Here is a 26,100-nt window from a genome sequence, read left to right as displayed (position 1 = left end):
CTGGGAAACAGAAGGAAGGATGGGAAAAGCAGACTGCTCAAAAACCAACCAAATAAATAACAAACAACAAAGATGGTGGAGCCAGGGCTTGATGACCACCAAGGGAACAAAGTTAGAGTCTCACACGGACATGGTGGCGCACCCCACCGTTATCCCAGTCACTTGGGAGACTGAGGCAGGAGGCTTGCTTGAGGTCAATGAGAACCCAAATGAATGAGCTGGCAAGATGGCTCAGTGGAAACACTTGCTGTCATCTATGCCTGGCAGCCTGAGTCTGCTCCCCAGAAAACCATGCTGGAAGGAGAGCCTCATTCCTGAAAGCTGCCCTCCATCTCTACATGAGCGCTTGGAGGCCGCTGCTCACACGGATGGCACACACGACAATCAGTACTGTTTAAAGAAACAGGCTGCGAGACATACCCTGCCTCAAAAAACAAACAAACAAACAAACAAACAAAAGACAAACCAAACCAAAGGTTTTCAGAAATCAAGGGACAGAAAAGCCAAGCCCAAACTGTGTGCGCGTGGCTGGCTGAGAACTTACTAGGAAGCCAAGTAGATCATTTGATGTTCAGAAAGGAGCCATGGATGAGAGATAATAGACTGTTCCCCAATTACTAGACTGAGTTTAACTGATTTCTCCCAACATTTATGTCTGCCCACAACCTATGAGTATGTCTTTTTGTGGATACTGTCAAGTGAGGATAAAGCTATATACAGCAGGGATTGCAAATTCAATGACTACTGTCTACATTATGAGCTGGAATGGCGGCACTTCCCTATAATCCTAGCACCTGGGCAGTGGAGACAGGAGGATCAGGAGTCCAAGACGGTTTTCAGCTCCGTAGGGAGAGTGTGGGATCATCCCTGGCTACCTGAGGCACTGTTTCGTCGACATGATGCTTGTAATCTCAGTGCTTGGGAGCTTGAGATGAGAATGTCTGAGAGTTTTGGGCTAGCCAGGGTGACATAGTGAGTTCTAGGTCATCCCAAACTACAGAGTGAGACCCTGTTTCAAAAAAGGTTGGGGTGGAGGACTGGGGCTGGGGAGATGGCTCAGTGGCGAGGAGCACTGGCTGCTCTTCCAGAGGACCCAGGTTCAGTTCCCAGTGCCTACATGGTGGCTCACAACTGTCTGTAACTGCAGTTCCTGGGGATCTGATGTCCCCTTCTGGCCCCCAGGGTTACCAGGTACCACAGGTTGTGCGCATACTTACATGCAACGGAAACATCCACATGTATAAAAATAATTCTTTAAAAGCAGTGTGTGTGTGATTCGGTCATATGGGGACGCAATGGGAGAAGGGAGGGGAAGATACTGTTGTGAAGATGAGCAGAAATTAGAGCACTGTCAAGGAAGGCCAAAAATTGCCAGCAACCACCAAGAAGCCATGGCAAGGAAGGGTTCTTCTAAAATACTTGGGATTTTCAGGTAACACTCAATCTTTTAACATTGTGACAAGACATTGTGTCTACAGAGTTAGGACTCAAGAACTACGCAATTTACAATCTCATAATATCATAAGCATTATGGTGGATTTAACAGCAACTTCTCAGAAACTAGCATCACCTGACCTGTCCTGACTGTCTTGATTGATGTGTGGAACGAGACCCGCCCTGATGATGGGGGGGCACAGCTCAGACAAAGAGGATGTGTCAGAAGGAAGGTGTCCCCTTCCCACCCACATTGGTTTGCCTAGTATAAGCCCCGGAATCATCCTGTAATATGCACTGCTGTTAACTTCCTTCCACAGATGGGAAACATGATGAGGATAGGGTAAGCCCGTGAAGGAAGCTGTGTATCTGCTTGGGGCTCGCTTACCTCTCTGAATGTCTTGTCTCTGGATGCAGGAAGGACCACCAGAGCTCTCTGCCCGTGCAGTACAGAGCACTTCGAGCCTTGCTTGAAGCCATGCTGAGCCGATGTATGGAGTTTTCCCAGACCCCTCTGAACAGGAGGTCCCTGGTTAGTGAACTGCGAGCATACTTCTTCTGGAACCCCTGCTCTAATGTCTATCAGTCCGTCTGTCTGTCTTGACTTTTTTCTCTCTGTCCCAAGATTATCAGCATGTATGACCATGCTTACCTTAATTCATTGTTTGTTTGTTTGTTTATTTTGTAATATTGAGGCTTGAACCTGGGGCCTTGCTTATGCTAAGCAAGCAATTTACCATTGAGCTATGTCTCCAGCTCTCCAGTTTGTTCTTAGAAAAGCAATTTGTATGTCACCTTATCTTCTGTGCCAGTTTACAGGCTTAAGGGCAACGATCTCCATTTTGATGGATGAAAAAACTGATTCCTCAGGTGTTATTTCTCCACAGTGAAATAAAATTATTAAATGCAGGTTAATTGGGAAGCTGCCCTCGGGAAGTTCAGTGGCCACAGGGAAGGAGGTCAGGGAAGTCACCATGGGAAGAGAGAGGAGGGGAAAGAGGAGAGAGAAAGAGAGAGGGGGGGGAGAGAGAGAGGGAGAGGGAGGAGAGAGAGGAGACAGAGAGGGAGAGGGAGGAGACGGAGAGAAGGAGAAGGAGGAGTGGAGGAGGAGGAGGAGAAGGAGGAGAGCCGTAATTATGTAGGGAGAACCTCTGAGGGAAGGGCAGCCCATTGCCTGGGCTGGAAAGTTCAGGGTTTCAGGCAGGTACTGAGGGATGCTGGAAGAACCTGGAGGCCAGGTCTGCTTTGACATGTAAAACATGCACCCAGTCCCTCGTCCCAAATGACAAGGGTTAAACAATTTTCTTTAAAGACAAAAATTTCAAAGTACCTTAGCAAGCAAGGTTTATACCTACAGTCCTCATATCTAGGCCACTGGGGTAGGAGGTTGAAGAGTTTGAAGCTGGCCTCAGCTACATGTCTCAAAAAATGACTCAACTTTAGTATCGGAGCTTGGTTAATCACAACTTTCTTATGTTTTTGTTTATTTGTTTGTTAGTTTTTGTGCTGTTGGGAATCAAACCCAGAGCTTAGTGAGTAAAAGGTAAATATTCCACACCAAGCCGTGTTCCTAGCCCTACTCAGCAGGTGTGGTAAACATTCTCACAACATCGTCTAAGACTGGCTGCTTTAGGATCTCAGAAAGAATCTGACTAGTGTGTATTATGTTGTAATGGTTGGCTTTTAGTGGTCAGGAAAGATAGTCTCAGCGTGGGTGTTATGCGTCTCAGGATTGCATTTCTCATACATGCTGGCATGAGGATTGTCTTGTGTTATGGAGCTATGGCATTGGATGTCACAGCTACTAGCTATCACCCACCTGCCGGTGACAGCCTTCTGTATATGATAGACCAAGAGCCCTTCCTGAGGTTCTTAAGGGCATGGGGTTAAGCGTATCCCCTCTGCTATTTTTAAATGAGCTACTCAGACTTGTGATGATATATATACCCACGCTCCCTTGGAAAGTCAGGCATATGGGAACGGGGGTCGGCAGTGAGGGTGGAAGTCTGCAGCATCCAGGCCTGGGCTGGCTGGCTGTGTGACTCATAGGCTCTTCTCTCCTCACCCCAGGGCCACGCTTGCAGTAGAAACTCAGAGAAGGCCACTCTGAGAAAGGGGAATTTCCTCCTGAGCACTCTGGAAGGCTTTAGAAACGCCTGCAGGTGAGGGCCCCTCTGCAGCCTGAGGCCGGAGAGCAGGAGATGGTGGGGCTGGGGCAAAGAGCAAAGCAACAAACACTTGGCTTCTGTTGCTCTCCAGAATTGTGAAGGGACTAGGACTGGGGTAGGAGTGTGGAGGAAGGTTGAGTGTGGGTGGCTAGCGGTTGGATGGTCCTCGGTTCCCCATAAGCATCCTGGCGATGCCTTTGCTAATGTACTTTTATTTTATGTGTGTGGGTGTTTTTTCTTGAATGTATGCATGTGCACCGTGTATATGCATTGTCCATGGATGCTAAGAGAGGGTATCAGATCCCCTGGAACTGGAGTTACAGAAGGTCGACAGTCACCGTGTGGGTGCTGGGAAATGGAACCGGGGTCCTGTAGAGGAGCAAGCCAGTGTTCTTAACCACTGATGGAGCCATGTCTCCAGCCCCCATGAAGTCATGCCATACCCATGTTTGTTCATCTCCGAGTCTAGCCTAACGCTACCACTCTTCTCTGAACACAGTTCACATAAACAGATGTGGGTTTGGATTTGTTTGGTTTTTCGAGACAGGGTTTCTCTGTGTACCTCTGGCTGTCCTGGAACTCATTGTAGGCCAGGCTGGCCTCGAACTCACACAGATCTGTCTTCTTCTGCCTCCCAACTGCTGGGATTAAAGGCTTGTAGTACACTTCCTGGCATATAAACAGACATATGTCATGTCTGCTGTAGCACTAGTGAGAGGGGACAGGAAGAATGACTCCTACCCACGAAGGGCTGACAGTCTCTGAGGGAAGGGGTACTCTTGAGTGTATATGTGAATTCTCTGAGTTGTGTAGAATCCGAGGAAGGTGCGTTATAGGCAAAGAGAACAGCATGGGGAAAGGTAGAGATGTGGTAGCACATAGCATGGGATGCTCGGGGGATGCACATAGGGTACAGAAGAGTCACGTGTGATGGAGCAGTAGAGACTCGGAGGGCTGTGTAGCTCTGCTGTCCTGGAGCTCACTCTCTAGACCAGGCTGGCTTTGAACTCAAAAGTTCACCTGCCTCTGCTTCCCTGCTTGGGATTAAAGGCATGTGCCGCCACTGCCCAGCTCAGTGAGGACTCCTAAAATTGCCCCCCATCTAAGGGTAGGAATACTTTCCGTGAATTCGGAGCGCAGTCTAACGGGGCACATCCTCTCTTGGGGTGCACGCGGGTCAGGTTAGTAAGCACGCATACTGATTTCTCAGGCTGGCTGTGGAATTCCAGGGCGAGCCTTCCGCCCAGGAGAACCCCTTCACAGCTCCCAGTGCAGAGAAGGAAGACACCTTGGAGGCCTTCTCAGAGTTTCTTCTCAGTGCCTGTGACTCCCAGTGCATCCCGATGGTGATGGTAGGTTCTTTTCCACAGGAACGCTAACCCTGGGGACTACTCAGCTGGCCCCCAGGACCCCAGCAATGTTACTCTTGCAGCCACCTTTACTTTGGCTGTAAAAATAAAATAGATCTCATTCTAAAACTAATCCATTGATCTGGGGAGAAAGATGGCACCAGTAACAACAAAATAACGTGCAGGTGATGATTGCTTTTAATGTGGAGCCTGTCTTACAGTCCCAGTGTAACTTTATCCTTCCTACCTGGGAGGTTGGTACCAGAGTCCCCCTAATGTCTCTCCCCTGTCCCAGGCTTTACACATACAAAGCAAGAGTCAGTTATTAAACTATACTCTTTAATTTTTTTAAAAAAGAATTTTTTATACACACACACACACACATATATATATGAGTACACTGTAGCTGTCTTCAGACACACCATAAGAGGGCGTCAGATCCTACTACAGATGGTTGTGAGCCACCATGTGGTTTCTGGGAATTGAACTCAGGACCTCTGGAAGAGCAGCCAGAGTTCCTAACCGCTGAGCCATCTCTCCAGCCCACTCTGTAATTTTTAAATGATATTTTTTTTCCTACTGTTAGAACGCAAGTATGTATTGGGTATGGTGGCACACACCTTTGGTCCCAGCAGGTGAGGCAGAGGCAGGTGGATCTCTGAGTTCAAGACCAGCCTTGTATACACAGTGAGTTCCAGGACAGGCTGGACTACATAGACAAACCCTGTCTTGAAAACAAAGTGAAGTCAGTTGAATTCTATATTACTGTTACAGTTGTTACTGTAGTGAGAGAATGTCACCCTGGATTGTGGCTTAGAAAGCACATTTGGACATTCTAACTCGTCTCCGTTCCTAGGCGGTAGGTGTTCCTGTTTTTATTTGTGGGGAGAGGATAGAGCAGAGGCAGGGGAGGTAAAGTATCTGGCTCTCCAGCTAACGACAGAAGCAGTCCTTAGGTGCAGGCTTGTGAGTTCACATTGCCTAGCTTTTCTCGTGTCAGTCGGATGAAAGCGATCACATCTGCACTTGTATTCGATGGCCGCTTCTGAAGATGCCTTTTCTTCCTCAGAGCCTCAGGCCTTTGTATTCCCTCACTTGTGGTATTTTCAGAGGTACTCGGAGGAGGCCACGCATCCAAACCTGATGGAGGTTTTCCTCTCCATTCTACACAGCCTCTTTGTCATCGTTCCCCACATGAAGGTGAAGTTCTCTAGGAAGCTTGGTAGGTGGCAGGTCATTGGTGTCTGCAGGGGGGGTGAGCTCTGTGAGCAGCTGCTGAGAGTGCTGAGGAGTTGTCTGTCAGACTGTATATCCTTTTCTCTGTCAGTGTTGAGTGGGAGGGAGGCCATGGGGCAGTCAATGCTATTAAAGCCAGTTTCCAATTCATTGATACTTTCAGTGTTGTCTAGAAATCCAGGAGGCTCCAGTTAAATATTTGCAATGCAGCAATGCAGTCCCTTCCTTCCTTCCTTCCTTCCTTCCTCTCCTTCCCTACCCTCATCCCTCCCTCCTTTCCTTTTTTCTTTGAGACAGGGTTTCTCTGTGTAGCCCTGGCTGTCCTGCAACTCACTCTGTAGAGCAGGCTGGCCTCGGACTCACAGGGATCTGCCTGCCTCTGCCTCCCAAGTGCTGGAATTAAAAGCATGCACCACTACCACTCGATAGTGGAAAAGGTCTTAACATACTTCCAAGAGCCTTCTAAGGGAGCAGTCATACTGTATGTAGAAGTTACTATTTAGTGGTCCTCTGAGGTTCCTTCCTATTTCATCCATCTATCCATCCATCCATCTATCTATCTATCTATCTATCTATCTATCTATCTATCTATCTATCTATCTATCCATCCATCCATCTAAGTATTGACCTATCAATCTATCATCTATCATCTATCTAATGTGTGTGTGTGTGTGTGTATGAGTGTGCACGCGTGTGCGAGCATGTATATCAAAGAACAACTTGCATCTCTTTCCTTTCACTCTGTGGGTCCTGAGGATAGAACTCAGGTGGTCAGGCTTGGTAACAAGTGTCTTTATCCCTGAGCCTTGTCATTGACTGCCTGGCTTCTGACTTTTTTTTCCTTCTCCAGTCTTTAATAAACTTAATAATCTAAGTTCTTACATGAGACACTGTGATATGCTTTGAATATATTGATTGGTTAAAAATTTATAGGGATTACACATAATCCTCGCTGAGGTGATGCGTGAATTGGATATCAGAAAGGTGAAGCAGCTTGCCCAAAGCTTTCGAGTGGAATGCCCCGTTTCCAATACTGCAAATGTTAGAGTCTTCTTTCTCTTTTAAAGGTTTCGTTTTAGCTTTGGGTTTTATGTGTGTGTGTGTGCGTGCATGTAAATGTGCATGTATGTGCACGATATGTGTTCATTATTGCAGGCAGAGTCCAGAAGAGGGCGTGGATTCTCTGGAGCTGGAGTTAGAGGCAAATGTGAGCCCCTTGATGTGGGTGCTGGGAGCAAAACCCCAGTCTTAGAGTGGAGACTGGGAGAAGGCTTGCACTAGAGCAGCCTGGACCATGGTCAGTGGCTAAAACGGAAGCTGTTGTCAAGTCTCTGGTCTTAGATCCAATCTCCTTCACATGGACAATTTACAGAGCTGGAGATCAAGCAATAACTACTGCTATTCTTTCCAAGTCTAAAACTGGATTATTTTCTACAAAGATGAGCCAAAGACTGGAAGCAGCACTGTCCTTCCTGGTGCCTGTAGAATGTACCAGGTTATAGCAGAACATAATCGAGAGATAGGAGATGAACAGTCATCCCACTCTTACCCTGAGGCACGTATCTGTTAGATGTACTTATTCCCAACCCATGAGGTACAGACAGTTGGTCTCCTAAGTTAACTGCTACTAGATCCTGGCTCCATGACAGCAAAAGCAGTTCTCTGACACCAGTAACCGGAAGTTCTGTGACAAGCCTGCTTTCTTCCCACTTCACCTAGCTGATTCATCATTCATACGACTGACCCTGGAGCTGAAGGCCAGATTCTGCGGTGGCCAGAGGTATGTATGGCCCCTGGCAGAACCGAACAGCAAGGGGCCAGAAAAAATTTTGACCTAGTAAGTACAAGTGTCTGGTTGGTGTTTTAGTCATGGGACCCTGGTATATTGGAAAACAGTGTCAGCATTGCTGGGCAATGCTGACACACGAGCTGGAGGTGCTTCTGTAAGTTTAGTTTCATCTGCCGCGCAAAGGCGACATGTAAGCCGACAACTGTCACAGCAAAGGTGGGAGGGCCCTGTCCTAGCATTGTCTCTGTGGCTGTGATAAAACACCCTGACAAAAACAGCCTGGGGAGAAAAACAGCTAGTCACGTTGTGCTGTCTGCTTCCTTCTTTCTTTTTTTGGGATGGTGGTGGTGGGGTTCAAGACAGAGTTTCTCTGTGTAGGTCCAGCTCTGACAGTCCTGGAACTTCCTCTGTACATCAGGCTGGCCTTGAATTTCACAGAGATCTGCTGCCTCTGCCTTCCAAGGGTTGGGATTAAAAGCATGCACCACCACCCAGCTGCTTTCTTTATTCGTATATAGTTCAGGACCCCCTGCCTAGGAATGGTGCCACCTACAGTGGACTGAGTCTTCCTATATCTTAATTAGTGCAACCTTGGAAGATATGCCCAAAGGCCAACCCGATATAGACCATCTTGCTCCGAGAATCTCTTTCTAGGAGAGTGTAGGTTGTGTCAAGTAAATAATGAAAGCTAGCAGGGCAGTGGTGGTGCACGCCTTTAATCCCAGCACTTGGGAGGCAGAGGCAGGTGGATTTCTGAGTTCGAAGCCAGCCTGGTCTACAAAGTGAGTTCCAGGGCAGCCAGGGCTATACAGAGAAACCCTGTCTTGAAACAAACAAACAAACAAACAAACAAAAATGAAAGCTAAACATTGGGGCTGGAGAGATGGCTCAGCGCTTAAGAGCACTGACTGCTTTCCCCGAGGTCCTGAGTTCAATTCCCAGCAACTACATGGTGGCTCACAACCATCTGTAATGGTATCTGTTGCCCTCTTCTGGTGTGTCTCAAGACAGCTACAGTGTACTCATATAAATAAAGTAAAGAAATAAATCTTTAAAAAAAGAAAGGAAGGAAGGAAGGAAGGAAGGAAGGAAGAAAGGAAGCTAGACATCACAGGCTATTGGGACTCCATTGTATAACCTTATTTAAATGGAGAAACTGAGGCCCTGGGAGGTGAGAGGATACAATGTTTATCAACTCAAGAGTCTTTGCCAGCCCAGCAGTATCACAAGATCAACTTTTGTTTATAGTGGATGCCCCTGTTTCAGTGTCTGGTCCTACTAGTTTTCTAGAGCACCCTTCTGTACCTTCCTGTCTTTGTAGCTGTCCAGAGTAGATAAACTACCAGTACCGCATGTGGCTTCCCTTCCATAGCTTTGAACAGATACCCACATTCAAGAGAGTATTCAGCAATCTATCATGGTTCAAGGTCAAACCGCAATTAAATTTCTTATTCTCTTCCTCCTTCCTCCTCCTCATCTTCCTCTTCCTCTCCTTCTTCTTCTTCCTCTTTTCCTCTTGTTCTTCCTTTTCCTCCTCTTTCTCTTCCACCTCCTCTTCCTCTTCTTCCTCTTCTTCATCTTCCACTCCCTCCTCTTCTTCCTCCCCCTTTTCCCCCTCTTCCTCCTCTCCAACTTCTTTCTCTCCCTTTCTTCCTCTGCCTCTTCTTTTCTCTCTTTTTCTTCCTCCTCCTTTTTTCTCCCTTCTTCCTCCTCTTCCTTTTTCCCGTTCCTTTTCCTCCCCCTCCTTCTTTTTTTTCTTTCTTGTTCTTTTTCATAAGTGCTCTACCCCAGGCTGGACTTCATGGCAATCCTCCTGCCTCAGCCTCCCAAATGCTGAAATTGCAGATACATGCCACCTGGTGGCATGTATATTTGAACTACTTTATTTTTGCTTGTACGTTTTCATGGCCTTCCTTATTTTATTTTTTGAGGACATTATTAGTGATTCCCATCTGAGCCAAGTGCCTCTTGCAAGTGTGGCAGCTGGTTACATATTTACTTTTAAATGATATTTAAATTTTATTTTTATTTTTATTTTATGTTTGTGTGTATGCCTACTTTTCTGTGTATGTGTGTGCAGTGCCCAGGGAAGCCAAAAGAGGGTGTGGGTGTGTGGTGGGGTTAATGCTGTCAGAGCCAAAGCAGTAATGCTCTCTCTTTTTGTTCTCACTTCTCCCTCTAAGTCACTCGTCCCTAAATCAGGTGTGCTCCAGTTTCCTCTACTACATGTGCCTCAATCTCCTCTCAGCTCCAGAGAAGACAGAACCACTTTCCCAAGAAGGTAAGATGGAGTGGTCCGACCCCTCCCGAGTCCCATGACAGTTTCCCGTCTGGACGCCTAGATGGCTGGCTCTGACGAGTCAGTGCAGGGAGACCTCTTGTCTTACACTACACTGATGGACTTCTAGGAAGATTCCAAGGGAGATGGAACAATAGCATAGAAAAGGATGGGATCCAGGGCCCCTGGGCGATCAGACTCTTGATGGTCGAGGATGCAGAAGCTTATCTGGTCTATGTCCTCTTGCCCAAGTGTTTCCTCTGCACCATCTGCACACTAATGCTTTGCTGGTCCACATGTAGCCCAGAACTCAGCATCTCTCCAGTAGAGTAGTCTATTCCATTTCTTTGTTCATTCATTTAGGAAATAGTTCTTGTACATCCATTGTGTGCCAGACTGTATTCCCGGAGCTGGTGGAAGAGCTGGGGAGACCAAGCCCTTTTCTCCTCCAGTGAGAAAGGCAGGCATTGTACAATAGATGCAATGCCAGACCTGGGTAGGACTATGAAAGAAATAGAAGCCGACAAAGGGATAGAGAAGGAGAGAAGAGAGGAGGAGGCTGGGCCAGATAGGGGGCCAAAGGAGAGCCATGTAGAACCTGGGCAGGAAGATCTGGGGGTGCAGGTCCCATGCGAGATGGTTTCTCTTTTGTTGAGCTTCTCCCTGTGTCTGGGAGGCAGAGGCAGATAAAGCAATGGTCGCAGTGCTGTTTCCTATGAAATTTCCCTATTGTAGACTTCACACTTGGTATAACATAAGACAACCAATGTTTTATGCACTTGCTCAAATATTATCCTCTTTGTGAGTTAGACTTGGTGGTAAGTGTATTTTTTTTCCATTTGCCACGATGAAGATTCTGTGTCATCCCTTACTCCCCTATCTCTCCCATCCACTCTCTTTCTCAGATACAGACAGGAGTCCAGCCAAGCATTCCCATTACTTCCTGTATGACCTGGGTCCATTCTTTTATTACAGTAGCCAGTCTCGGCTGCACGTTTCCCAGCAACTTGCTGGTCAGGTGTAACTTTCAGAGAGAAGGCCACCGTGTCTGTGCTGTGGTGGCCCCAAACTCTTGGCAACCACATCACCATGGCCTCTGACAATTCTCTCATTTGTCAGAACAAAAGGAAACCCCTCTCACCTGTTCCCTTGGGCGCTGGGTGCTTGTCAGATCTCAAAGCACCAGGAAGAGAGGTAGACCGACTTGTGTACTCATGGCTGTTATCTTCTTTCCTGTGTGTCTCACAGGGGAGGGGTGTGTGAGAGTCAAGGATACTCGTCCCGTTATGCTCATTTTCATTACGGAGCATGTCGGTAAAAAAGGAGTTGAATTGAAATTAGAATTCCTGGACTGGAGGGATGGCTCAGTGGTTAAGAGCACTGACTGCTCTCCCAGAGGCCCTGAGTTCAATTCCCAGCAACCACATGGTGGCTCACAACCATCCGTACTGGGATCGGATGCCCTCTTCTCCTGTGTCTAAAGACAACTACAGTGTACTCCTGTGCATAAAATAAATAATTTTTAAAAAATGAAATTAGAATTCCTGACGGGGCTGAGCTACCACACTGCCTGGGGGGATTCCCTCCATGTGTTTAGGACTTGGCCTCAACAGGACAGGGTCTTTCAGTAGCTTTCAGCCTGGGCACTTGCTTCCAGTCTCCCATTCTTCAGCTTGTCTCCACCCACGACTGACCTATCTGTCTGGGAAGCGTCAGCATCTTAACTCCCCTGCTCTTCAGCTGTGGTCCTCGGATGTCAGTCTGTGTAGTAGTGGTCTTTGGTTCATGTGGAAAAGAAGGCTAGTGTAAATTTTCCAAAAAGTTGAAGAGCTCTGTCCTTTTGTTCTCTATTCCTCTAAGATCCTTCTTTGTAAAACAGGTTCCATAAGAAACTAGGACCTCCGCTCCCAGGAGGAAATACAAGTGGGTTTTGCTGTTTTGTTTTCATTTTTATTTTTTTTAAAGATTTATTTATTTATTTTATGTGAAGAGGGCATTGGATCCAATTATAGATGGTTGTGAGCCACCATGTGATTGCTGGGAATTGAACTCATGACCTCTGGAAGAGCAGCCAGTGCTTTTAACCCCTGAGCCCCTTGATTTTTATTTTTTGAGGCAGGATCTCACTATGTAGCCCAGGCTGTCCTTGAACTGTCTAGCCTTCTACCTCAGCCTCCTGAGTGCCAGTATGCAGCAGGGGATATGGATTGTGCCACTACACCCTGCTAACGTGCTTATCCACTCTACTGATATCGAAGTCCTTTAAGCAGCGTTCAGTGTCTTCTGCAGCCCAGCTGTGAATTATCCGTATGGACTTACAGTTCCTGATGCTCCACATCTGTTCATACCAAACAGAAATGTGTCCTCCTACAGCTCTGGGCCTCCAAATACCCTGCTTCCCATCCCCTGGGTTTGGCTCTCTCCCTTCCCTGCCTGCTTTCTGCTTCTCCTCTATAACTCTCTGCCCTTTAAGTTCTCCCTCTCCACCATGCATACATGAGTTATTCTTTCCACGCTGGAACAAGGCACTGACCCTCTGTCCTGAGATTGTCCTATCTAGCTATTCCTTCAGGGTCTCCAGTAGGTTTCACAGTCTGATCTAATGAGGTCATACAGTGAATATCTATCAGAGGAGTGAATGAATGAGTGAGCAAATGAGTGAATGAATGAACTAATGCTGTCTGTGTCCTTCCATAAGTTAAGTTCAGGCTCTTCTGACAGGCTGAAAGCTGCTAAGGGCAGAAGAACCTCCAATTCCCCCTGTGCTACCCTCGGTGCCCTGTGTAGCATCTACACGCAGTGGTTCTCCAGTGTCATTGCCTGCTTTCCTGTGTTCTCTTTGTGGCCTTTCCCTCCCTGCTCCCTCCCAGAACTCTCTGCCGTGTCTGAGTTCCTACAGCATGGACTGCCCCACATAAGGAGCAGGACCCCAGAAAGCCTTGCCTTCCTGTCAGATCGGCAGTATGTGGAGGCGGCCACGCGCCAGAGACAGTACTGCATCCTCCTCCTCTTCTACCTGGCTCACATCCACGACGACAGGTCAGTACCCAGAGCTGGCAGCTGGTGCCACGGAGTCCTGGTTCCATGAAATGGATATCTGTTTGTGTTATGCAGACACGTCCATCTGTGCATGTGCATCCGATTGCTCTTCTATTAGACAAGCATGGCGATGCTTTGAACGTCTATACAGCACACTACTGCTTGTGCGTGGTGTTGTCAGGCTGTGGGCATGCAGGGGAAGGACACTGAGTTGAGGGAGGATGGGAGCAGGCAGAATAGAAGGCTCCGCTGGCCTCGCTGCCCCGCTGGCCTGGCAGCTCGCCCTTCTCACCCAGGCTCTCCTTGCTCAACAGGTTTGTCCCTGAGGCGGAGCTCTTTGTGGCCGTGCAGAGCTTCCTTTTGTCTCTGCAGGACCAGGGTGAGTGCCCACCACCAGTGGTCTGCAAAGCCTCCATGTATCTGCTGGCAGTGTGTGGGGACAAGGACAGTGCACTGGCTGAGGTAGGAGCCAAAGGGCATGGGGTTGATTCGGGGCTTCTCCAACTGCCTGAGACAGCGGAGAAAGACATGCTGGGAAGAGTACCAGTGGCTTCTCAGTTAGCAAGGCTGGATTGCAAAGGTCTCTTCAGAAAGAAAGAAAAAGAAAGAAAGAAAGAAAGAAAGAAAGAAAGAAAGAAAGAAAGAAAGAAAGAAAGACAGAAAGACAGAAAGAAAGACAGAAAGACAGAAAGAAAGAAAGACAGAAAGAAAGAAAGACAGAAAGAAAGAAAGAAAGACAGAAAGAAAGAAAGAAAGAAAGAAAGAAAGAAAGAAAGAAAGAATTTCTCCTTTCCCAATACTATCTTTCCGAAACATTTGAAAATAATTTGATATGCTCTTTTTTTTTCCTTAAATGCTTCAATATATATTTTCCCAAAATAACGGCCTTCTGAGTTGGGTGTGGTGGCCTATGTGTGTAGTTACAGTGTTTGACAGGACAGGAAGATTTTTGCCCAGCTTGGATTACATAGTAAGCTCTGGGCCAATCTGGGTGAGGCTCTGTCTCAAAGTCTAGAGGTATTAGAATATTACTCAGTCCTTAAGTCAGTTATCTAATTTCACTCCTTCTTTGAGTGCTGGGGATTTAACATGCTACTCTAATATGCTACACAGTCTGCCACAGAGCTACAACCCGAGCCATCACATTTTTTAAACTTAATAGTGTTCTACGTAGCTAGTTTCCCCAAGTCTAAGATTTACTGCAGAATTACATTTCACAGTCCTCCCCCACCCAACCCCCTTCTTTCTTTTCTTTTCTCTTTCTTGAGACAGGGCCTCTCTGTGTAGCCCTGGCTGTCCTGGAGCTCACTCTGTACACTAGGCTGGCCTGGAACTCAGAGATCTGCCTGCCTCTGCTGGGATTAGAGGCATGTGCCATCATGCCCCACTAAACCACAAACTTTAAATTTTTTCTTTTCCCCTTTTTATTCCAGCTAACCCCCACCCTATAGAATGGTGACACATTCATGGGCAGGTCTTCCTCGCTTGAAATGCCCTCACACAAACACTTGGGCGTGCCTTACTAATCTGGGCATTTCCCAATCAACCAATCATTTTGTTAATCTTCACTGTCAAAATGAACCGAGGAATCTGAATGATGCGTCAATTTTCTATGGGAAAGGAGTAGGTATTTAGGGTTTGGTAAACAATTCCACACACATCTGCCTTCTCCCTTCTGAGCCAGGCCCTCTGCTAGTGTACCTGCCCCCAAGCAGTCTAAGGTAGGAGACAGAAACATTGACAGGTGTCATGCATGATAGGGTGTTGTTCTTCAGCCCCAGCACTGCTTTTATCCTGCACTGTCGTCGTCCCCATACCCCCATGGGGATTTTTGCCATGCCTTGAAGGGCATCTAGTAATGTGCTCCCACTCAACACAGTAGATGCTAATAGCATTTCCTCCAGTCACGGTAATAAGCAATGCCTCCAGACATCACTGAATATCACACAGGGAGCAGATGCACTCCGAGCTACTACTGAAAGGGAGGCATTGTGGGGTTTCCTCACCCAGGCCATTCTGATGAGCAGCATGCTGTCCTGGGATGCTGAGACATCTGTACATTCACCTCAGTTACTGGCTATGCCGTTGGGTCTCAGGTCCTCTTCAAAGCATGTCTAGTTGCTCTCTGTTGCTCTCCTCCAGGCCGTGATCAGTGCAATCAGAAAGTTCCTAGAGGGCATCCCAGACCTGCGCGGGGTCTACACTCACCACCCGCTCCTGCTCAGGTTCTTCCTGGCCTATCCAGGGTTGATGAGCAGGTTCGGGCACCGTGTCTTGGAGCTTTGGTTCTCTTGGGAAGAGAGCGGCTACGAGAACCTAGATGATGACTCCTCTCCTGGGCATACAGTCTTTCCCGCCAACCTCGCAGCCCTGTTCCGTGTGCTCAGGAGCACGCCCAGCATCCTACTCATTTTGCTGGTAGGTGTTCTCACTCATTCCCACACTTACAGTGCTAGCTAGGTCTTGGGAGATGTAACTCAGTTGTTAGAGTGCTTGCCTGGCATGCGGGAAGCCCGCGGCCTCATCCCAGTTTGCATAAACTGAGCATGGTGATGCATACCAGTATCCCAGCACTTGGAAACTGAAGGCTGGAGAAACAGAAGTTAGGGTTATCCTGTACTATCTAGTGAGTTTAGGACAGCCTGGGTTTTAAGAGAGAGTGGCTTGTTTGTTTGTTTGTTTTTGTGAGTGTAGGCCCTGCTAACTATTGCCAAGCTGCTCTACGTCTTTTATCTTTACCTATGGGCTCATGAATCCTGCCTCCTGCGTGCTATATTTTAATTACCCTCCTTTGCACAGTCCAACTCTTAGGTCTAATTGGGTACTTCAAACTTTTCGCCTCCGTCTCACTAATTCATCCACCCTTTGGCCTCAGACCCTGAAGTTCCTTAAACGTCACCATCATGATAACCAAAATGTCCCTGTGCCTAATTACCACTGACAAGGAGTCACCCGTTCTCCTCTTAAGTGCTCTGTTGATATTGATGGCTGCCCACTTTCATTTTTGTGACACACCCTTGGTTTAAAGAATGCCGTCTCTTGGTTTTCATCCTTCTCTTGATGTTTCTCCTCAGTCTCTTATTGATTTCCCCGCCCGCAGCCAGGTCTTGAAGGATGATATTCTGCAAAGCTCTATACAAGGCTAGGGTTGGTTCATCTGTCTCAGCTCTGGTCGCTGTCTACCTGTGGGCTCTGGTCCACGCTCCATTCCCGACACTCTAAGCTCAGTCTTATACTGCCAACCATGTAGTTAGCACGTAGGCGCTCTAACATAGAGCTCTTTGGAATGGAGGTGTGGGTCAGTGGTAGAGTGTGTGCTTGGAATGCATGGGAGTTTGTAAATCAGTAAACATATAAATCTCCAATTAATCTTTAAAAGATGGAGCTTGTTGTCTCATTCTTCAGTTCCCTTCACAGTTTGGACCTTGTTCAGGTAGAGACTGCCACCTCACTTTCCACTAGGGCAGGTGGGAAACTGCCCTAGACCACCAGTTTCAAAGAAGCAGGCAAGTAAGAAAGTGAATCTCCGAAGATTAAAACCTTAGATTTCACATCCTCAGGACGTGATGGGGTGCTCCATCTTACCCTACTGGCTCAGACCCTGCCTTTGAGTGTGTTCAGCCCCACTCATTGTTCTTTGAGTGTGTTCGGCCCCACTCATTGTTTCTTGTTGGAGGTGGTTGCATCAGGGCCCAGGAGTCTTAACTTTCCTTTGCCCAGAGCTCAGTAGGAAGGAGCTACTTTCGGGGCTGCATGTTGTTTAGAGATGGGAAATGGAGGTTTACCTGTGTTTCAGGTAAAATGGAGAGCAAGAGAGGTGGGAGGTGGTGTGCAGGAATATTAAATGCACGGAGCATACAGGTGATCACTTGTAATCATTGGTGGCTCTGAACCAGATAATTCACATTGAAGATGCTAATAGAATTGCCCAAGGTAATCGGATCATGGCCAGGACCAGAGGCCATGGCTACTGAGCTTGACTAAATTAGATTCAGAAACATCAGTGGTGAAAAGAACAGCAAGAACAACTTTGTTTTCTGTTCACACAGATAATTCCCACCATTGCTTTCCAGCTTTTAGCCACAGGAGGGAAAAGAGTCTAAAAATATGTGCTGGGACCAATTTCTGGTTTTGATATGGGTAATTAGCAGCTGAAAACAAAGCTGTTAATTGCCACTCTTATCAACGGGTGGTCTTTCAAGTAGGATGTTTAGCTGTGAAAAGCAAGGATGTCACAGATGCTCTGTTCTGAGTCCGGACAGCTTTGGACAGTTGAAAACGCAGTGGGCCGTGGGTCCGCCCAACTCCTTCTCACTAACCCGAAGGATGAGTGCATACCAGCACGCAGCATTTACTGTGGCTGGCAAAAACCATGCAGCCCCTTTCCTTTTGGACCTTCCAAATTCACAGGTTTCTGAGAAGGCATTGTGTGCCAGTGGGGCAGGGACGGACCAGTGAATGACAACAGAGAAATGGACTTGACCCTTCCTCTCGTGACCCCGAGTAATTCATTTCTACCTTAGATGTCAGCCTCACACTCCTCAAAGTGGAGGAGTTGGATGAACACACACACACACACACGTTAATTATATGTTATTGTTGTTTGAGACAGGATCACAGTATTGATGTAACCCAGGCTGACCTTAAACTTAGAGCCTCTCCGTCTCAATTTTTCTGAGTTCTAGAATTTTAGGCTTATGCCGTCACATCTATCTTTGACATTTTCTAGATTTTCTAGATTACCTAGATTTTTTTTTTTAGCCCTCCAGTCTGTGATTTTTGTCTGCCCAGAGATTTTTTTTTTGAGTCTTTGTGAGGTGGCAGAGGTAAAGCCACCTCTCCCCTTCATTAGCACACATTGTGTTAGAATTTACAACTACTGTTATTCTCTTTAAGGCACCATCTTATTTCTGTAGCCTAGGCTAGCCTGTAAACTAATATATCGCCCAGGCTGGCCTCACACACATGAAGTTCTCTGCCTCGTCCTCCTGAGTGCATGTTACCCCATCTGGCTCTCTGCTACTTTCTTGATAGATAACCAATCAGTCTGCCTTAGATTTGCATTTGAAAACCTGGAGAAACAGCTGACTGGAGGAGCTATTAGGAAGATATGAAAATGTGTAGACCAATGTCTGGCTATGATGTAAAAACAGTGCTGCACCAATGCCGTTGGGTTCTAATTGAGCAGCTACTACTGATATCGCCACTGGTTCTCCAAAGCCCAAGCCCGGGGCTCGTTTCCTGGTGCCCATGCGGTGGTCAGCACATCAGGGTTTGTTTGGCTAACATGCCCTGTAGTCCTTTCTCTGCACTGAGATTCTTTGTTGACCTTGGATTCACAATGCTCTATTCTAACTGGCCTGACACATTCGCCTGTCCAAAGGCATCGGCTTGTTTGAGCTGGTAGGTGCCAGGAACTATCAGAGACAGCTACTGGCACCCTTTCTGCCCGTTTTTCCTTCAACCTACCCTCGTTAAAATAACTTCAAAAGCAAATCAAAATAAAATGTCCTTTTCCATTTTCTAAATCCAAGACCTTTGGGCTTGGGGCAGGGATGGGCAGATGCTACCTCAGAGATCAGGCCTGACCTGATCCTCATTTCCCATCCCATGCCCTGAATCTATCCCAACTTATTCTTTCCCTGACCTATGACATCTCTGTCCTCTGCATTCCCTTTTTCTGGTTCTCAGGTTCTTGGTCCTAAAAACAACCTCTTCTTGACCCTAGTAATTGAACTTACAAGAGAGGGGCATCCTGAGTCCAGAGACCCATGTTCACATCCTGGGTACCACTTACTGGCTTTATGTGACCTCTGGCATGTCACGTAATGTCCCCGAGCCTCCGTTTGCTTCTTTTTTTTTTTTTTTTTTTTTTTTTGGTTTTTCGAGACAGGGTTTCTCTGTGTAGCCTTGGCTGTCCTGGCACTCACTTTGTAGACCAGGCTGGCCTCGAACTCAGAAATCCGCCTGCCTCTGCCTCCCAAGTGCTGGGATTAAAGGCGTGTGCCACCACGCCCGGCTCCTCCGTTTGCTTCTTGACGTAACAGGCTGGGACTGTCCTCCATGATTTGTGAGGGATTAGTGCATCCTCCCAGAGACTTTGTTACAGAATTAGGTGCTGAGTGAGATTCCACCCAGCCGCTGTGAAACCGTTATCCTAGGTTCTTTTCCTGCCCCTCTCTCTTGCATTGTCTGTCGGCCCCTGGCTGTGTGCTCTCTGAGCCCTGGCTTCCTTCTCTTCTCAGGACCTGGTCTATTCCAGCCCCGTGGATACAGCCCGCAAGGTCCTCATTGTCCTGAGGGCGTTCCTTCGGGAGAATGAGGATGTCAAGGTGGGTGGCCTCATCCGAGGCCACTTCCTGCTCATCCTGCAGCGCCTCCTGGTGGAGTATGGAGCATCCAGCTCAGGAGGTCAGTTTGCCTTGGACGCATCTTGACATGTGGAATAGGCTGTTACTTATTTTGGTGACGTGTGCTCTAAGAAAGAGAATCAGGTTTTGTAACAGAAGAAAAACGAGGCCAGTCCCTACCCTGCACAGTATGTGCCCAGAGCTGTTTGTCACAAAAATGGTGACTCCCAGAGGGAAGAAGAAAGTGGAATCTGGGGGAGGCTGGGGACCCAGCAGGGCTGTGGGAGTAGGGTGGATCTGTGATGTGTTGAATCCCCAGTGAGATCCAGGATGCGCTACCAGTCCCAGAAAAAAAAAAAAAGTCCTGGCTTTTCAGTATGAAGAAACTCAAAATTGAGGTTCATTTGTCATCAGCTATTTTTAAAGAGGCTGGAAATTCTTTTCTGTTGAGAATCTGATCCTGGTTTTGTTTTCTGAGGGAAGGTCTCATACAGAGCAGGCTGGCCACAGATTCATAGAGAGCCACCTGCCTCTGTCTTCTGAGTGCTGGGATTAAAGGTATGTACCGCCACAACTGGCTCTGACCAGGCTGGCCTCGAACTCAGAGATCTGCCAGCCTCTGCCTCCAGAGTTCTGGGACTAAAGGTGTGTGCCACCACTGCCTAGCTAGGAAGAATCTGATTTTATAAAAATAAATTTCTGAGCCATCAAGGGCAAATGGCAAGAGGCTATGGCTCCCAAGTCCAGTCCTGAAAGAAGAATGTTGTCTTAAGAAACCCAGCCCTTCGTTCCTAGGGAAAACAACATGTGACTGGGTGATAGAACTGCTTACCGTAAGCTCTGGGCCCGGGAGACAGCTCAGCAGGTAAAGCACTTGCTGCTGACCACCAGTTCCCCAAGCCCAGTTTCAATCCTGGAACCCATGTCAAGGTGCAAGGAGAGAGCAGACTCCATGAAGTTCTGTGATCCCCACAAGTGTGCTGTTGTGCCCCATGTCATACACACACACACCACCACCACCACCACCAATAATAGCAATAATGACAACAACAAATAAAATTTAAAGATTGTAGGCCATATGTGGCAGCACTGGAGAAACTGAGGCAGGCATGTCTCCATGGGTCTAAGGTTAACCTGGTCTACATAGTGAATTTCAGGACAGCCAGGTTACATAGTCCTATGTATGTATGTATGTATGTATGTATGGGTGGGTGGCTTTGGCAGGGGGTTCAAGACAGGGTTTCTCTGTATAGCCCCAGCTATCCTGGAACTCACTCTGTAGACCAGGCTGGCCTCGAACTCAGAAATCCACCTGCCTCTGCCTCCCGAGTGCTGGGATTAAAGGCGTGTGCCGCCACCAACCAGCTAATAATTTTTTTTTTAAGTGTAACCAGGTGGTGGTGGTGGCACACACAGTTAATCCCTCCCAGCACCTGGGAGGCAGAAGCAGGAGGATCTCTGAGTTTGAGGCCAGCCTGGTCCATAGAGGAAGTTCAAGGACAGCCAGGACTACACAGAGAAACCCTGGCATTGTCTGACTCGGTGGTTTTCACAGAGTACCATAAGTTAGGTGACTCATGAGCAGTAGGTTATTACTAACAGTTCTTGGGAAATCCAGAGTCCAGATACCAGCAGGTTTGATATCTGGTGAGAATCCACTCTGTTCAGACATCTTGTAATCCTCCTGTGGTAGAAAGGACAAGTGACCAGGACTTTGGAGACATTTTGTGGGTACTAATCCTATTCATGGTGGCTGCATCTTATGACCCAATTGACTGTCAGTAGCCCCGCTTCTTAAGAATCATATTGGAGGTTAGGATTTGAGCGTAGGATAGTGGGGGCTTACAAACTTTCAGAGCCCAACACCTTGCCTTGCCCTAGCTGGGGGAACTTTGTGAGAAGTAGGAATAAAAGTCCCCGTCTCGGGTGTTTTTAATGTACTTTAGTGAAATAATGGATTCCCGATAGCCACTCAGAGATGGCCTCCAGCAGTTCAGCTACTACTGTCTCCCACGAGAAGGAAGACGTCTGGGAGCAGGGATGAATCTCAGCAAGCCACCAGATTGATTTTCCATTCAGAATAGAGTCACTTAGGGCTGTCTGTGTCAGGGAGGGTCTGACCTGTGGGTGGACTCAGCTTTCTTCTCTGAGCAGCCCATTCCTGTGCCTCAGGGAACCTGCCGCTGCTGCTGAACCTCCTGTCCTTGGTGCAGATGAGGAATGAGTCAGAACAAGAGCTGGACAGCATGGCCATGAAGCTGCTTCATCAAGGTGCCTTGGCCGCTTGAGACACACCGTGCGCATGGGCCTGGGGCGGAGTGTGATGGCATTCTGTTCCCTCAGAAGATGTGAACCGAATCAGCCTGTTCCTGGGGGTGTCTTTCAGCACCCTCTGCTCATTGTAGAGGAATACTCAGAGAGACCCAGCCAACAAACAAACAAACAAACAAACAAGCCAACAAAAGCCCAAACCAACAAACCAACAATGGGGTATTATAGGTACAAGCTCTAGTGAAGTCAGAAAGCACACTGTTAGTGAACAGCTGTGTGAACAGCCACCTTGCCTGTGCTAAGCCCATAGGTCTGAATGGAGCATCCTCCCATGTAGGATTGAGATACAAATATATATTCGGGCAAATGTGCAGTGCTGGACTAACAAAGGCCTTCTGGATACAGTCTGGGTCAGGTCATGGTATCTTCCTTGTTTCATCGCTGACTCGGGTCTCTGATCATCCAGTTCACAGCTCTCTGGGAGTCTTTCTCTTCTAAAGTATTTTCTTTTTTTATTTGTGTGTGTGTGTGCGTGTGTATGCGTGCGTGTGTGTGCGCTGTGGCATGCTTGAGAAGGTCAGAGGAAAGCTTGCAGAAGTTTGTGACATTCCTCCACTGAGATCTGAGGACTGAACTCAGGTCAACAGCAAGTGTGTTCTCAGCCACTGAGTATAATAGACTTCTGTCTGTCTCTCTCACCCATAACCCAGACCTGACTGGGACCTTTCACTGCCTGTGAATGTAGCCACCAGTTCACAGGTGGCACCAATAAGCACACTGAGGAAAGCTGAAATGAGTTGAAATAAATGACATCATCAGTGACTATGGATTTAGGTCTTCTGGCTGCAGGGTAGGATTTCCCTCTCCAGGGCTGAGGTTTCCTCAAAGGATTCATAAGAATCACTGAAGGCAGCTCTAGACCCTGTGTCTATATGGTGCTGGAGGGAGATCTGTGCATGATAAAAATCATTATTACTCTCTGGTGTGTGTATGAAGTGCATGTGGCCCAGGCATGCTACAGCACGTGTGTGGAGGTCAGAGGATAACTGTAGAGCCGGTTCCCTCCCTCCATCTTCTTGTAGGCTCTAGGGGACGAGCTTAAGTTATCAGTCCCGGTGGCAGGTGCTTATACACACCGAGCCAACTCATGGCACTTCTGTCTAAAATACTCATTCACCCCACCACAGCCCCCTGTATTCTTGTGCCATGCGTGTCTTCAGGGATTGTAGTGTGCTGTCTGGCCTGTCATCTGTTCCTGGCGGCTGTCCCTGTACTCACATGCATCGTCAAGGAGGCCTGCTGCCCTGTGTGGGGAAAGATGGCTACCCTGGAATTTCTCCACGGATGCTCCACCTTCAGATGCTTAATCGTATATCTTACCATCTTTAGCAGAGACCATGCAGTTGTTCTTCCCTGAATCTTTGGTTCTATAACGTTTATGATGCTGTATTCCTCTTCCTGGGGGAATGTAAGAAAATGTCTATTCAGGCTCAGATAGGGCACAGACCACAAAAAGGTCAGCCAGTGCATTTACAGGAATTAAGAATATAAATGACTTAAAGATAACAGCATCATTGAAACGTTCTAACCAGGCGTGGTAGTGTATTCTTTTAATCCCAGGACTTAGGAGGCAGAGGCAGAAGGATCTGTGAGTTCAAGACTAGTCTGATCTACGTAGTGAGTTCCAGGACAGCCACAGCTACATAGAGAAACCCTGTCTCTCAAGGAGGAGAAGGAGGGAGTTCTGCCCTAGCATAGGCAACTCAGGAAAGCTACAACACTAGAGACCCCGATCTGAAGTTCGGTGGCTGAATAGGAGTCAACTTAGGCAGAAAGCAGTGATACAGGAAGAGAACATGGCACATGTAATGGTGTCTGCCTATAACCATAGAATTCTGTAGGTGAGGCAGGAAGACTGTAAATTCAAGGTCAACTAGGACTATATAGCAAAAGCAAAAGCGTGGTGGTGTGCACCTGGAATCCCAGCACTTGGAAGGCAGAAAGAAGCAGGAGCATCATAGGGGCTCATACCATCATCAGCAAAGTGGTGAATCTGAGATTAGTCCAGGATACATGAAGCCTTGTCTTAAAAAAAAAACAAAACAGGGAGTGTGGATGGAAGGAAGAAGAAAGGGGTGAGGATAGCCAAGGACAGGGGATTGTCTGTCCAGCATCCCAGAATTCCCTGGGGGATGCAGCAGCTGCTCCTTTGCTAGGATAGTTAAGAGGCTGGATGGTCTTAGGGAATGAAGATCAGAGCTAAGGTAGCAGGCTGACACACGCACAGTGAGAGGCTTCCCTTGACAAGAAAACACATAACTGTGTGTTCAGTGCCCTTTGGTTGTGGGTGTTTATGTGGCCGGTGCAGACTGAAGGTGTGAGCATATGACTTTGTTCCGACTTCACTCCTGTCACTGTCTGTCTTAGTTAGGGTTTTACTGCTGTGAACAGACACCATGATCAGGGCAAGTCTTATAAAGGACAACATTTAACTGGGTCTAGCTTACAGGATCAGAGGCTCAGTCCATTATCATCAAGATGGCAACATGGCAGCATCCAGACAGGCATGGTACAGGAGGAGCTGAGAGTTCTACATCTTTATCTGAAGGCTGCTAGCAGAATACTGGCTTCCAGGCAGCTAGGGTGAAGGTCTTAAAGCCCAAGCCCACCATGACACACCCACTCCAACAAGGTCACCCCTTCTAATAGTGCCACTCCCTGGGCTGAGCATATACACACCACTGTCTTTCCTCCTGTGCAATGTGCAAGAGTACTTAAAGTGTAGAGCGCTGTGCACAGACTACCTGTGAACTCTGTTTCTTTCAGTGAGCATGCTGTGTGGGAAGTGCAGCCCTGCACATGTGGACATCCTGCAGCCCTCCTTCAACTTCTTGTATTGGAGTCTTCATCAGACCACACCCAGTAGCCAGAAAAGAGGTACAGGGACCCAGGCAGAGTCATTGAAGAGGACGTTGTGTGTGTGTGTGTGTGTGGGGGGGTGTCCTTGGTACCCTTGGCTTTTTCTTCTTAAAAAAAAATCTAGGAGTCTATGTGATGATGATAGAGCTCTCCAATTCTAATAGTCTGTCATTCGTCAATGTGCGAAGTGCCTTAGGTCCCTTTGATGATCCACTTGTTTGTATTTATATGCTCGAGGCCCTACCGGGTACTCAACCCATAGGGACATGAAGCTAGATGGCCGCCCCTTCCTCTCCTGCCTGCAGCTGCTGCTGTCCTGCTGAGCAGCACAGCCTTGCTTGAGCTCCTGGAGAAGATGCTGGCCCTCACCTGGACAGAAACAGGCTCCTCCCCAAGGACACCACTGCTCTGCTCTGCCTGGCTGCTCATTGCCTCCTTCTCTGCCCAGCAGCACAATGGCAATTTGCAGGTTTGTATCTGGCGCCATGTCTTCGGGTCATGGGGTGGAGCTGCAAGAAGTGGCTAGCCTCCGAGGTCTGTTCCCAGTTCTGAGGCATATTAGATGTGTGACCTTGGCAAAATATTTAATTAACTATTGTGGGTTTCAGTGTTCTTACCCACAGGTGAGAAGCAAGGGAGTCAGGGTTATCGACAGTGTAGTTTGTTTTGTTTTGGGGTTTTTTTTGGGGGGGGGCGCTTTTTTCGAGACAGGGTTTCTCTGTGTAGCTCTGGCTGTCCTAGAACTCACTCTGTAGACCAGGCTGGCCTCAAACTCAGAAATCCACCTGACTCTGCCTCCCGAGTGCTGGGATTAAAGGCGTGTGCCACCACACCTGGCCTGACAGCGTAGTTTTAATACAAACGGATCGCCTGCGTATCAGACTATAGTATTTGCCCTACCCTTGGGGGATGTGTTTTTCTCAGTAGAGCCTTAAAGTAAAACTGTACTTCACAAAGGTGGTGGGTAAAGATGCTCCAGGGAGGAGAGTACACCCTGAGCAAGGACATAAAAATGGACAACTTTAGGACGTGGGACATATATTTAGGGATAAGCTGGCATGTGTGGCCAGATCGAGGGGCTGAAAAAATAGATCGGTTTAGACAAGAAGGCAGGAGCCAGCTGTGACCTTGTTGTTCCCAGTGGCAAGATGTGAAGTGCCACATGTAGTTAGCTGTCATTGTCACTGTTGGAGGTGAGTGCAGGGAACAGGACAGCAGGGGACAAATACAAAGCCTCATTTCCTTCTGAAGGACCTCGCCATGCCAA

The 26,100-nt window shown here is 47.7% G+C and overlaps 1 protein-coding gene across 1 annotated transcript in view; it reads left to right on the top strand.

The window, feature by feature from the left end:
* Mei1 (meiotic double-stranded break formation protein 1) overlaps nt 1-26,100 on the top strand; it is a 59,631-nt gene that overhangs the window by 21,252 nt on the left and 12,279 nt on the right. Inside the window, exons 12-24 of the mRNA XM_021183647.2 lie at nt 1,852-1,966; nt 3,505-3,596; nt 4,813-4,954; nt 6,062-6,173; nt 7,907-7,967; nt 10,160-10,257; nt 13,125-13,293; nt 13,608-13,755; nt 15,436-15,711; nt 19,539-19,704; nt 21,816-21,914; nt 24,741-24,851; nt 25,139-25,302. Of these exons, the coding sequence (XP_021039306.1) occupies nt 1,852-1,966; nt 3,505-3,596; nt 4,813-4,954; nt 6,062-6,173; nt 7,907-7,967; nt 10,160-10,257; nt 13,125-13,293; nt 13,608-13,755; nt 15,436-15,711; nt 19,539-19,704; nt 21,816-21,914; nt 24,741-24,851; nt 25,139-25,302 (1,753 nt within the window). The remainder of the gene's footprint in view (nt 1-1,851; nt 1,967-3,504; nt 3,597-4,812; nt 4,955-6,061; nt 6,174-7,906; nt 7,968-10,159; nt 10,258-13,124; nt 13,294-13,607; nt 13,756-15,435; nt 15,712-19,538; nt 19,705-21,815; nt 21,915-24,740; nt 24,852-25,138; nt 25,303-26,100) is intronic.

The sequence above is a fragment of the Mus caroli genome, unplaced genomic scaffold (assembly GCF_978045245.1).
Source record: "Mus caroli unplaced genomic scaffold, Mus_caroli_1 scaffold_16, whole genome shotgun sequence".
Classification (NCBI taxonomy): Eukaryota; Metazoa; Chordata; class Mammalia; order Rodentia; family Muridae; genus Mus; species Mus caroli.
The sequence above is the reverse complement of the archived record's forward strand: the minus strand, read 5'-3'. Positions and strand labels throughout refer to the sequence as shown.